This window comes from Dendropsophus ebraccatus, chromosome 3 (assembly GCF_027789765.1).
Source record: "Dendropsophus ebraccatus isolate aDenEbr1 chromosome 3, aDenEbr1.pat, whole genome shotgun sequence".
Lineage (NCBI taxonomy): Eukaryota > Metazoa > Chordata > Amphibia > Anura > Hylidae > Dendropsophus > Dendropsophus ebraccatus.
Window position 1 is genome coordinate 173081458 of NC_091456.1, and position 13168 is coordinate 173094625.

Here is a 13168-nt window from a genome sequence, read left to right on the forward strand (position 1 = left end):
CCCCAATGCCATTGGTCCAGCTGAAGACAACGCCATTGGGAGAAGACTTTGGAGCAATCACTTCCCACTTGGGTCTTTGTCTTATTGGATGATCAGTAATAACCTATTAGATCTGGATGGCCCATTTCAACAAAAAAGTTAACAAGGTGGTTATAAATGGACGCAGAAGAAACATCACCATTGTTTGGGCCAAGATAACCAGGATTAACACTGGTCTCCAACACTCTCACCCGTCTATGGGTGCCCCAATATATCACCCACAACCAATGTCCCTTTTTTACCTCTAGAACAATCAACAAACATCATATATGAGAAGCTTCTAGAATGTTTTGTTCTCGATGTTGAGACGTCAAAGTCATTGAGGCGTAACTTTTCTTTACCTTATATTATATTCACTGGAAATCATTTGGTTCCCTTTGGTTTCATAAATATTTTATGGCCTTGAGTCAGGGTTTGTGCATGTAAAAGCAGCATGCTCTCCTTCTTCCTAATCCTAAGATAAGATGCTAGATTCCTTCGGCGCGCGCGGCGTCGCGTCCTGTCATCCCTCCGTAATAATCATAAACACGGCTATATAAGTGATTTGGTTTAGTTCGCTTTCAAGTAAATTGAAAATGTTTGATGGAGTGTTAAGCCGGCTGCATTATAGATCTGACATAAATTCCATACTCTTCCTTCACAAGTGAAAATTCCCTTAAGCTACTAAAATAATCATCTGCATTTCAAGCAAACCAGGTTTAAGAGAAGTTTATAAGCCTATGGAAGGATGCGATCGGCCTCAGATTGTGTATTATTTTACATTAACATTTCCAGAGCGCCTTCCTTTAATGTCTTCTGTAGAGTTATTACTGGGAAGTGAAATTCCTCGAATGTCTCAAGGCGAGGGGAAGAGGAATTAAGGGGAAATTGTCCTTCAGGTTTCATCTTGATGTAGATGTGATCTATGCAAATCCGAAAAAGGTGCTGATGTAGGTGAGCTGTGTTTGTCACATAGTAAGGCAGGTAAAACTACAATTCAACTCTGCTACATCTTCACCTTTTATAGTTGGGCTATGTTCACCCCGGCCAGGTGATCTTTCCGGCCGCAGAGCGTGCGCCCGCATCAGAGCTTCCCGTAGCACACAGTGAAGCAAGCGTCCGGAGCCGCTCACTTCACTGTGTGAACTGACAGGTCTTTCTGCCGCCGGAATTCACTGAATTCCGGCTGCAGAAAACTGACGTGTCAGTTATTTGCGGCGCCGCATAGATCCCGGCCGGAGCGTATACGATGTGTGTACGCTCCGGTCGGGATCCCATTGAAAGTAAGGTTATGTTCCACCCCGCAAAACTACAGCCGTACTTCTGCGGCAAGAACTACGGCTGTAGTTTTACGTAGTGTAAACATAGCCTTAAAAAGGAACAATCAGCAGGTTAGACGAATCTATGGTGCCTGGGACGCTGAGGAGGAAGGTATGTGTGTTACCTTCCTCCTCTGCGTCGGTCTCGCTGTTAGTTGGAGTCATCTTAATTCCCCTTTAAAAGGAGAACCCATTGTCTAGGGAATTGATGGCAGTGCTAAACTGGTAGGTGCATGCTCCCTGTATGAGACTTAGTAGCCAGGTCTATTCAGCTTAGCCTTAGGATCCTATTAGATGGGCCGCTCTAAGAGAGCATTGAACTGGGAGACTGCATGATTGATCACAGCATTGTTCATGTAGCCCTTTGCTGCAATCAGCTGTCAGCTGCACATGCCCTATTACACAGGGAGATGTGCTGCTGACAGCCGATGGTTTTTGACATGTCACTCAGCCAATCACTGTGCTTGTTCGCTGCCTTGTCTGGCTGATAATCTTACTCCTACTTTAATTTAATAGGGACATAGTGGAATTGAAAAAAATTGCAATTTTCTTCCAGAATCAGCATCACTCTAAGGGTACTATTACACGGAACAGGGACAGTCCAGAGCAGTGGCAAACCCCAATTAAAACCTCTTCTGCTCTGGACAGTTCCTGACATGGACAGGGGTGGCAGCAGAGAGCACTGTGTCAGACTGTAAAGAATACACCACATCATGCACTACATACAGCAGCTGATAAGTACTGGAAGACTGAAGACTTTTAAATTAAAGTAATTTACAGATCTATGTAACTTTCTGATGCCAGTTTATTTAAAACCTTTTTTTTTCTAAAAGAAGTCTATCCTGTTGACACAGGCTTAATTGGAATGAAACTTCTTGGGCCCAGCACCTGACTCCTTACCTGTGTATCCACTATATCTATATCTCTCCCTTTCTAGCTTTACTTTGAAGCCATCCAAAAGATAATTCGGATTGGCAAAAATAATTTTTAATAACTGCTATACTGAGATTTAATTAGCTGTGATTACAAGCCAAAGGCCTAAGGCTGCACTACTGAGGATAGTACTTGTAATGATTACTAAGGAGCTCTCGGTTGTCATGGAGACAGATCACTACTTCATTTATATCCCTAACTACCAGTGACCAAGTGAACTGGTTATACAGGGTCTCCATGACAACATTGTAGAACAACATGTAGTCATCAGGCCCTCTCAGTAGTGCAGCCTCAGGCTTTAGGCCTAGTGTAAATGACTAAGAAACCTAGTTCACTTAATGAATATGCAGACATAAGGTCTCCTTTTCATTTGCCAGGTCTCCTTTAATTCGAGTTTAAGGGGGCGGCCATTTTTCAGTTTTTTTTTTACTTTTCAGGAAAGCTGATGGATTTCTTATGTTCCAAATGACGCAGAAAAAAAAAAAACATTTCTGGAATTTTGAGCAATTGTGCACGAGCTGGAATTGTTTCTATTGAAACATCTCTAGGCTATTTGTGCCCATTTATCACCAAGACGGAGCCTTTAGCCTCGAAAGAACATGAAAAAGAAATTAAATGCGTGTAGGTTATTCTTACCCGTGACCTTTGGGAGAAAGAAGTTGATGTATATCGCGTGTAATACGGGAGGCTCCGCTGTAGGGTTCACTCATTGTTTATGGTATGCAAAAGACTGTATGAAAAAATGATGGGCCGAGTGGATCAGGGTGTAAATCATCTGGGACGCGGGGCGAGATACAGTCATCATAACCTTTCCTGCCTGTCGTAGAAACAGGGGTTTAGATGAATCGGTGGTGAGCGGGTTACGTTCCTTACTAATAAATGGTGATGGTATGGCGATGCATGATGGAATCAGTGGGAAGCAGGGTTACGTTCCTTATTAATAAATGGTGATGTATGATGGAATCTGCGGTAAGCGGGTTACGTTCCTTACTAATAAATGTTGATGGTATGGCGATGCATGATGGATTATGTGGGAGTGAATGATGGAATCAGTGGGAAGCAGGGTTACATTGCTGATCGAACCGCGCCCGCTAATAGCTGCAGTCCCCGGCTATTAATAGCACCTGGGATTGCGGCGGTTCAGAGCGGGGTCGCCGCGCGGCCCCGCTCTGGACTCCCCTACCTTACCAAGGACGTACAGTTACGTTCTTGGTCGTGAAGGAGTTAATAAATGGTGATGTATGATGAAACTGGTGGTGAGCGGGTTACGTTCCTTATTAATAAATGGTGATGTATGATGGAATCTGTGGTGAGAGGGTTACGTTAGTTACTAATATATGGGGATGCATGATGGAATCGGTGGTGAGCAGGTTACGTTACTTACTAATATAAGGGGATGCATGATGGAATCGGTGGTGAGCGGGTTACGTTACTAATATATGGGGATGCATGATGGAATCGGTGGTGAGCGGGTTACGCTACTTACTAATATAAGGGGATGCATGATGGAATCGGTGGTGAGCGGGTTACGTTCCTTATTAATAAATGGTGATGTATGATGGAATCTGTGGTGAGAGGGTTACCATCTTCACTAATAAATGGAGATGTACGAGTGAATCTGTGGTGAGCGGGTTACGTTAGTTACTAATATATGGGGATGCATGATGGAATCGGTGGTGAGCGGGTTACGTTACTAATATATGGGGATGCATGATGGAATCGGTGGTGAGCGGGTTACGTTACTAATATATGGGGATGCATGATGGAATCGGTGGTGAGCAGGTTACGTTACTTACTAATATAAGGGGATGCTTGATGGAATCGATGGTATACTATGCGTATACACTCAGGCCAGGATTCAATTGAAAAGAATGCAACATATAGTTTAAATTAATCATGGCTGGTGTTGCAATTTGCAACAACAGCCATGAATAATTAAAAATGTACGTTGTGTGAACATAGCCTAAAAGTGATCAAAAGATTGCATGGTCAAGCCATTTTCCACATTACGGCCACGCTCACGGCTGTGTCAAACACCGGCTGCTGACTGTGATGTTTACTTGGCAGGATAAACATCACTTTTTCTTAATTGGAATGCGGGCGCAATTAACCCGAGCACACACTGGATAGTACGGCCGAGGGTCGTACTATCCATTGGGAGCACAGACTATATTGTGTGGCCGCACAAAATAGACATGTCAGTTTTTTGTGCGTCCGCAGTGAACAATGGCCGCACTGTATACAGAGTGTTTACAGTGTGGCCGTTGTTCCATAGAAAAAAATGCAGCTAACCGCTGTCAATAAACAACGGCCGTTGCTGCAATCTGCAACAACAGCCGTTGTTTAATGATTTTTTATGTTGTGTGAACGTGGAGGTTATCCTTCACATGTGAACAGAGGCCTACCATTGAAGATATGTGAGTTATCCGGGGAGCAGAAATGGTGGGGCGGGTGCACGTCTTAAGTATTGCATGCAGAAAGTTCCTGAACCCAAACTGGGAGATTTATGAAAGGGCGTAAATACACACCTGGTGTAAACTGCCCACAGCAGCCAATCACAGCTCAGATTTTGTTCTACCAGAGCTGAAAGTTGAGCTGTGATTGGTTGCTGTGGGGAGTTTACACCAGGTGTATATTTACACCCTTTCATAAATCTCCCTCAAACAGTTCAGTAATAAGATCCATCATATGTAAATAGCCATTTACCTTCAAAGATATGTCCGCATGTAACTTTAAAAAACTTTAGCATTGATATGCTTAGATTTGCCATTTACTAGGTACATACTTAGGCTATGCTCACACTATGTATTTTTTCGTAAAACTATTATTATTATATTATTATATTATTAAAACTATTACTATGATTATTACGAAAAAATCTGTTACCTTGCCATCTATGGGATCCTGGCCGAAGCATATACACATGGTATACACTCCAGGCAGGATCCCTAGCGGCGCTGCAAACTATTGACATGTCAGACGCAGAAAACCCTGTGGAGCGAGCGGCTCCAGCTGCACCCTCCATAGTGTGCTGTGGGAGGTTCTGAGGCGGGTGTGCACAGATGCGCCCACATAAGAACTCTGCGGCCCGGTCTCATACTATGTAGGAACATACAGTAGCCTTACTCTTTTTCCAAGGAGACTCGCCTAATGTTAGTGACTGTAACATAAGGATGAGGCAAAGCTAAGTGTCCTTTGGTGGATGACAACTCCGGCTCAAGAAAAAAAGATCTTCATTAGTTTTGAGCATGAAAAAGTTTAGACGGGAGAAGAGAACTTCTTGTGTCTTTCATGCGGGGGTATTGGTAAAGTGTAGTGTGGTGCAGGCGGAGAGGCATGAAAACCTATAGAAGTTAACAAGATCCGTTTAGACTTTAAAATATCACCTGAAAATAAATAAAAATCATCAGATTTTCTCTCCATTTCCAGAACTGTCAGCCCAGTGCAATCTAAATGCAGAACCCGAAGGGAACCAATATATTTTGTCATTGCAAATATAAGTTTAATCCTCCGCAAATGTCATTTCTTTCCGACGTAACTTATTCATGGCCCGGAAATCAATTTGTAATATCAATATTAAACAGGCTGAGTAATCACTAAAGCTGATAACCTCTCATCAGAAAGAGAAAGGTGGATGAGATGGGGGGGCTGTCTGAGAGGTGTCGGGAAGGTTACCCAAACTGGTGTGTCAAAGAAAATAATTGTACTCTACGGTTACTTCCCAATTTAAAGGGACTGTTCATCAAACGGATTTACATCTGAAATGACATTCATCTTCTTTCCGCTGACAACGAAATGTATTAGGAGGAAGATTGTTTCTCTACATTAATCTTTTTTCCACTCAGGTGGCATCAGTGTTGAGGTCGAGCCATTTCAGGACAATTTTTACTGCTTGATGGTTTACATAGTTATTAAAATTGGACGCGGTCCACTAATGGTGAATCATACTGTGTGTATACTGTGTGACACCACTGTGTGCATTATCCCTGTACTGTGACATCACTGTGTGTCTTATCCCTGTACTGTGACATCACTGTGTGTATTATTCCTGTTCTGTGACATCACTGTGTGTATTATCCCTGTACTGTGACATCACTGTGTGTATTATCCCTGTACTGTGACATCACTGTGTGTATTATCCCTGCACTGTGACATCACTGTGTGTATAAGCCCTGTTCTGTGACATCACTGTGTGTATTATCCCTGTTCTGTGACATCACTGTGTGTACTATCCTTGTACTGTGACATCACTGTGTGCATTATCCCTGTACTGTGACATCACTGTGTGTATTATCCCTGTACTGTGACATCACTGTGTGTATTATCCCTGTACTGTGACATCACTGTGTGTACTATCCCTGCACTATGACATCACTGTGTGTATTATCCCTGTTCTGTGACATCACTGTGTGTACTATCCCTGTACTGTGACATCACTGTGTGTATAAGCCCTGTACTGTGACATCACTGTGTGTATTATTCCTGTACTGTGACATCACTGTGTGTATTATCCCTGTACTGTGACATCACTGTGTGTATAAGCCCTGTACTGTCACATCACTGTGTGTATTATCCCTGTACTGTCACATCACTGTGTGTATTATCCCTGTACTGTGACATCACTGTGTGTATTATTCCTGTACTGTGACATCACTGTGTGTATTATCCCTGTACTGTGACATCACTGTGCATTAGGGAAGGCAAAATAATTAGCTTTGAATTTGTCATGGAGCATCCCTGCTTACTTGATCGGTTGGGGTGTGAACACTCAGATCCCCAATGATAAAAACTTTTGATGTGTCCCTAGGAGGATATACTTTAGGAAGACACCAGTATTATAAATGGCGCATGGTAGGTGAAGCACTATTATAGATATTACATAGGGGACAAGCTTGGATTATCCTATACATGTGCCCAGGGGCGGTCTTGGCATTTCTGGGGCCCCAAGTGAAGTTATGTCTGGGCCCCCCCCTCGACATGCGTTCCAAAACAATAGACCGCTGTGTGTTGCCCCCAGTAATATATACTCCTTGTGTGCTGCCCCCAATAGTATATACCCCTTGTTTGCTTCCCCCAGTAGTATATAGACCTAGACCCCTGTGTGTTCCCCCAGTTATATATAGCCCCCCGTGTGCTCCCCCAGAAGTATATAGACCTCCTGTGTGCTGCCCCAGTTTTATATAGACCCCCTGTGTGCTGCCCCCAGTTGTATATACCCCCTGTGTGCTCCCCCACTAGTATATAGGCCATCTGTGTGCTCCCTCAGGGGTATTTAGCCCCCCGTGTGCTCCCACACTTGGATATAGACCTCCTGTGTGCTCCCCGACTTGGATATAGACCTCCTGTGTGCTCCCCCACTTGGATATAGACCCCTGTGTGCTCATCCAGTAGTATATAAACCCCCTGTGTGGTTCCCCCAGTAGTATATAGACTCCGTGTGCCCCACCAGTATTATATAGACCCCTTGTGTGCTGCCCCAGTAGTATACAGACCCCTGTGTGTTCCCCCAGTTATATATAGACCACCTGTGTGCCTCACAAGTAGTATATAGACCCCCTGTATGTTCCCCCAGTAGTATATAGCCCCCCTGTGTGCTCCCCCACTTGGATATAGACCTCCTGTGTGCTCTCCAAGTTGTATATAGACCCCATTCTGCTGCCCCAAGTAGTATATAGACCCCATTTGTGCTGCCCCCAGTAGTATATAGACCCCATTTGTGCTGCCCCCAGTAGTATATAGACCCCTCTGTGAAGCCCCAGTAGTCTATAGCCCCCCTGTGTGCTCCCCCTGTTATATAGCCCCCATGTGTGCTCCCCCAATTTATATATACCCCCGATGTGCGCTCCCCCAGTTAAACAGACCCCTCTGTGCTCCCCCTGCCATATAGTATATAACACAATAAAACAAACACTTATACTCACCTGGGTCCGGGCGTCTCCTCTTCTTTTCACTCTTGTGGCCGCAGGAAGGGTTTTCCCTGCGATCACAAGAGGCCGCACTCCCCTTGTCCTGGCGCCGATGCTCCAGTGATGTCAATGGAGCACCAGCACCACAAGGACAAAGCTGCCACTTGTGACTGCAGGGAAAACCCTTCCTGCGGCCACAAGAGTAACTGACAGGAAGGGAGCCAATGTTTCCCGCCCTGTCACTGCTACTGCATGTAACTATGAGCGCTCATTACGAGTGCTCATAGTTACAGTTCAGATGGCAGCAGCGAGCGGGGCAGCGGCCCTGTTCAGTGGTCTTGAGCACAAGACCGGGGCGTGGGGGCCCCCCTGGATGTTGGGGGCCCCAAGCGATCGCTTGGGGTGCTTGGTGCCAAAGACCGCCACTGCATGTGCCATTGTATAACGTTGAGAAAATTTCAGGATGTTTGGCCAGTTCCTTTCTACTGGGATCTCTATATAGTCATTTTAACCCTGGGAAACCTGTATAATTATCCTATTGTTTGACTCTATTCATATATTAACATCAGCAAGATTAATAGAAGAGGCAGGGAGACACTCCAGGACAATAAAGATCTGCGCATGACCTGAATGTACACGTTCCAGAAATAATCTGTATTGTTCTAATGTGCTTATCATGCACGAAACGGCTCTGAAAACAGCGAGAACATTTTGTTAATGAGACGACGAGGGACATTGTTATTGCAGTGCATGGTGGGGTTATTCACAAGTCATGGAGGAGGTCATTGATCAAAGTCTCTTCACTGCAGGCCTTGGGCAATACAGGTGCAGCCTACTCCATAGCATATCATACTTACCGAAATCTGCATAGACAAGGCATGGAATAATAACACCCACACACACTCATCCCGTCTCCTCAGTGCACCCTCCGAACGCCTAAATTGTCTAAAATGGTTGAAATTATGCGCAACTCTAGCGGGTATAAGCTTAATAGCTGTCAGCAAAATGTCCATTGGCGAAGAGCAGTCACTTCCGATCCTCTCCATATGAACATTCCTGTGTTCTTGGTGAGGAGATGAGAGGTAAGACACTGACAGAATTCTTAGATAAACTCTATGAACAATAGGTTTAGGTATATATCCAACAGGCTCAAACCTATATATATATTAGTGAGTTGGCCGACCCCACCAAGGTTGACAGGTTCGGCTGACTTGTCACTATTGAGTACAGGTACCTGAAGGCCTGCCAACTAGGCGCCCTATATTTCTATAACAAACTCATGTACCTAGTATAACTTGGTCTTGGAACTTAGTATAGTGTAGGAACTTGTGTTCCTGATCTAGCCTGGACATATGCACTTGGTATAACCTGGCCATTTATTTTTGCCATAGCCTGGTCATTTGTACATGGTATAGCCATACTTTTGGAATGACATGGTCATATGCACTTAGTATAGTCTGTTCTTTTTTATACAAAGTATAACCTGGTCTTTTGTCCTTGGTATGGACTGATCTTTTGCCTTCGTCATAACCAGGTCATTTCCCTTGCCTGATCCTTACCCTTTCGTATAACCAGGCCATTTGTACGTGTTATGGCCTGATCCTTTCCCTTTGGTATGACCAGGTCATTTGTCTTGCCTGATCCTTTCCCTTTGGTATGACCAGGTAATTTTTCTTGCCTGATCCTTTCCCTTTGGTATGACCTGGTCATTTGTACTTGGTATAGCTTTTTCACTCGTAATCCATATAGTCTGTCCATTTGCTCTTGGTATAGTCTGGTCATTCATAATAAAGTACTGTAAATGCTGACTACTGAATGGCCACCAGAATTTGCTCCCCGATTGTAATCTTTCCAAGCCGTGTTTGTTTTCACAACAGTTGGCAGCTGGTCGATTTCCTCAAGAATTGTAAGTTATATATTGGCAGCCTACAGTCTTCAGACCAAATGGCAACACAATCTCATTATGTATTTATTCCCCATCTCACCTCCCGCTGCTTACTATCATGCTCCTAGTAATTAGTCGGGATGACAAGCAAGCGTTCTTGGCACCCGAGCTACGGCACAAGTCGAATTAATTCCCTTTACTTGCAGAGTCTTTTACATCGTGACATTTTACTTTTGCCAACAGGATGAAGATAATAAGCGGTATGACTCCGGTATTATATTAAAGATGCACAAATCCTCGCCATCTTCCACCGCCGAGAAACAGCGCACCCATTCAAAATGTTACCATCTATTGTATCGTTGAGTTTGCATTATTACACAGTTACAAAAATAATTTTGCTGACTTAAGCAGGGAAACTGAAGCGGACCGGCTAATAAGTGATAAAAAATCATCCCTGTGATTATAATAAAAAGGGTATTAGCATCATTATGGTGAAGAATGCCAGCGAAAATGCTAAATGCCTCTATCTGCATATTTTAATAGAGAATTACGTCCTCAGTGTTCCTAGGTGCCGTCCACGATATTTTTGTATCTTAAATGGGAACACAAATGGGGTGGATATCATAGGAGAAATACATTAAAGAAGGATTGTTGAAGGAGAAGCAGAAATTTTCTTAAATATTTTATACTGCTCGGAATGTGCACTCTTTTCACTCAAGTGCAAAAAAAAATGCAACACGGATGCGGCCATTTTTTAAAATAACTGCAGCCCAACAAACCAGTTTTGCTTTCCTCTTCCTTTCTCAAAATTCACCTGGTTGCGTCAAAGATCAATGGCCACCACCACGCCAAAGCTTAGAGAAGTCCCAACTTGCTCCTGATGTCCACCAAGGAGCCAAAAAAAAACTGATGGCAAAAGAGGAGTGGGGTTACAGGGAGTTAAGGAAGCTATTGGCCATAAACATCCCCCCTAGACTTCCAGGAGGCACATCTCTTTAGGGTGCCAAAAACTGAATATTCTTGTGTTGAAAAGAAAAAAAAAGCAATGTTGCAGTATACTTATACAATCTTGGCCATTATCCTGTTACCAGCTGTTCTTTACTCATTATACCATTTTCATCTCCAGACATGTGTCTTCCATATTGATAACCTGTCAACTACAAGCCACAGTCTTGGAACACTATGTCAGTAGTTGATCTCCTTGGTTTACAATGTGTCAAGCACCATCACACTAAGAGATTAAAAGAGATTAATATTGGCTGAGACCCCCAGTTTTGGCGGTAATCGCTAACCATCTATTGTTTATTGTAGCCTCTTGGCTCTACCCAACATTGGATTACGGGGAAAAGAAAGATCTGGTGGTTGGTTTATTTACTATGCACAATACTTTTGTTCTTGGGAAGCTAAAGTCCAACTTGAATGTGTAAGGAAAAAGAAATGGTGTATGGGAGGAGGGTTAGTTGTCAAGTAAAATGTATGGCTGGCCTAAACTATCAACATTAAACAGAATTCATTGAATTTGCAATCTTGATTTTAAACTTCATCTTTTTTTTTATCATTTTAGGGTCCAGCTTACCCAAGCCCCAAGTGAAGACAGCATCATTGGGCCTGGCAGGAAAAGCAAGATCCCCGCTACTCCCCGTGTCAGTACCGACTGCTCCAGAAGTGTCAGAGGAGAGTCATAAACACACAGACGACCCTGCCAGTGTAAGACCCACTTCTAAAATATTAATTTATCAATGGGGCATTGTCTGAGTAGCATAAAAAATAAATTCAGCTTCTATTATGTTATAGGCTTTACACAGAGGTCTGATTTAGAACTAATCTGTTGTTCCTCCTGGGCGGAGCTTTCTCCACTGCTAATTGCCACCCCCACTGAGCACTTATTAAGTCCTGAGTTAATAACTAAAAAGGTTGCAGCTATTGCAGTCACATTAAGCACTAATTCAGTAGAAGGACCAATAGACTCTATAGTCCATACTATAAGAAGATATAACACAATAGTTGAGGGCTCAGGACGTTCAAAAACTGGGTTGAAACACGGTGTTTAATAGCATTACCAGTATGTTGAGCCATATAGAGAAAACAGACAAAATCTGTACAATTTTGAATTTCTAACTATTTTTAAATTATGTTTTAACTTATTTTTGCTTTTATAGGTGTATGAGCAAGACGATCTAAGTGAACAAATGGCAAGCTTAGAAGGTTTGATGAAGCAGCTCAATGCTATCACAGGCTCTGCTTTCTAAGTGCATCTGACAAAAGATTAACTCTTTTTGCTGCCAATGGGGGCCTGAAAAGCATTGCAGAGCAATGCCCTTTAGCCCCCTCTGAACGGCAGCCAAGGAGTTATTTGGACATCCAGAAATGTTGCAGCATACCAGTGTTTCACAGTCAACCATGAAAACCAATGGATGGACCCACAGACCTTTCCCAGCCATGGAATTATCGTAATACTTGCAAGAATTCATGTGACCCAACACCCATTGACTCATCTCTTCAGAACAGCTTTATCTGTTCCCTATTTCATGGACATCAATGTAAGGATTATGTGTCAAAGACTCTTTCACCGGAAGGATCGAGTAACACTTCAGAACCTGAAGACGCCACTGCGTCAAGCTCAGTTTATAATTCCACCCTCGAGATATATTTATTGATGAAATCGGAAGTATTCTGATTCCATGTTCATTGTTTGGGAGTTTAGTATGGGTGTAGTATTTAAAGGTGAATTTTTATTTATTTTTTTCGCCAATTGTATATTTTTTTTTTTAGGAAAAACTTTTATTTTGAAACCGACATAAGGAAATGCATATGTTGTAGTGTATGACACATAAGAAAGTGCTAAAAAAGAAGAGGAGGTGTAGAGGGAAAGGAGAAGACTTACAAGTCTACTGTCGTAACTTGTTGCATTGGATAGTTCTCCTATATATCAAGTCTTTTTTTTTTTTTTTTTTTAATTTAAAGGGGTTTTCCATTTTAAATAAAAATCATATCGGGGAACAGGTTTGGTTCGCCATGCCTAGTACAAGCCCAACAATATAAGTTACCTGTCTACAAGACCAGTACTGATCACAATACAGGAATCCCTTGTCTCCCGAGAAGGAAAG

The 13168-nt window shown here is 43.0% G+C and overlaps 1 protein-coding gene across 1 annotated transcript in view; it reads left to right on the top strand.

Annotated features, from left to right (window-relative positions):
- Positions 1–12801, top strand: part of DCC (DCC netrin 1 receptor) — a 375839-nt gene extending 363038 nt beyond the window's left edge. The window contains exons 29-30 of the mRNA XM_069963563.1: positions 11626–11768; positions 12221–12801. Of these exons, the coding sequence (XP_069819664.1) occupies positions 11626–11768; positions 12221–12310 (233 nt within the window). The 3' untranslated portion in view covers positions 12311–12801. The remainder of the gene's footprint in view (positions 1–11625; positions 11769–12220) is intronic.
- The last annotated feature ends 367 nt before the right edge of the window (positions 12802–13168 follow it).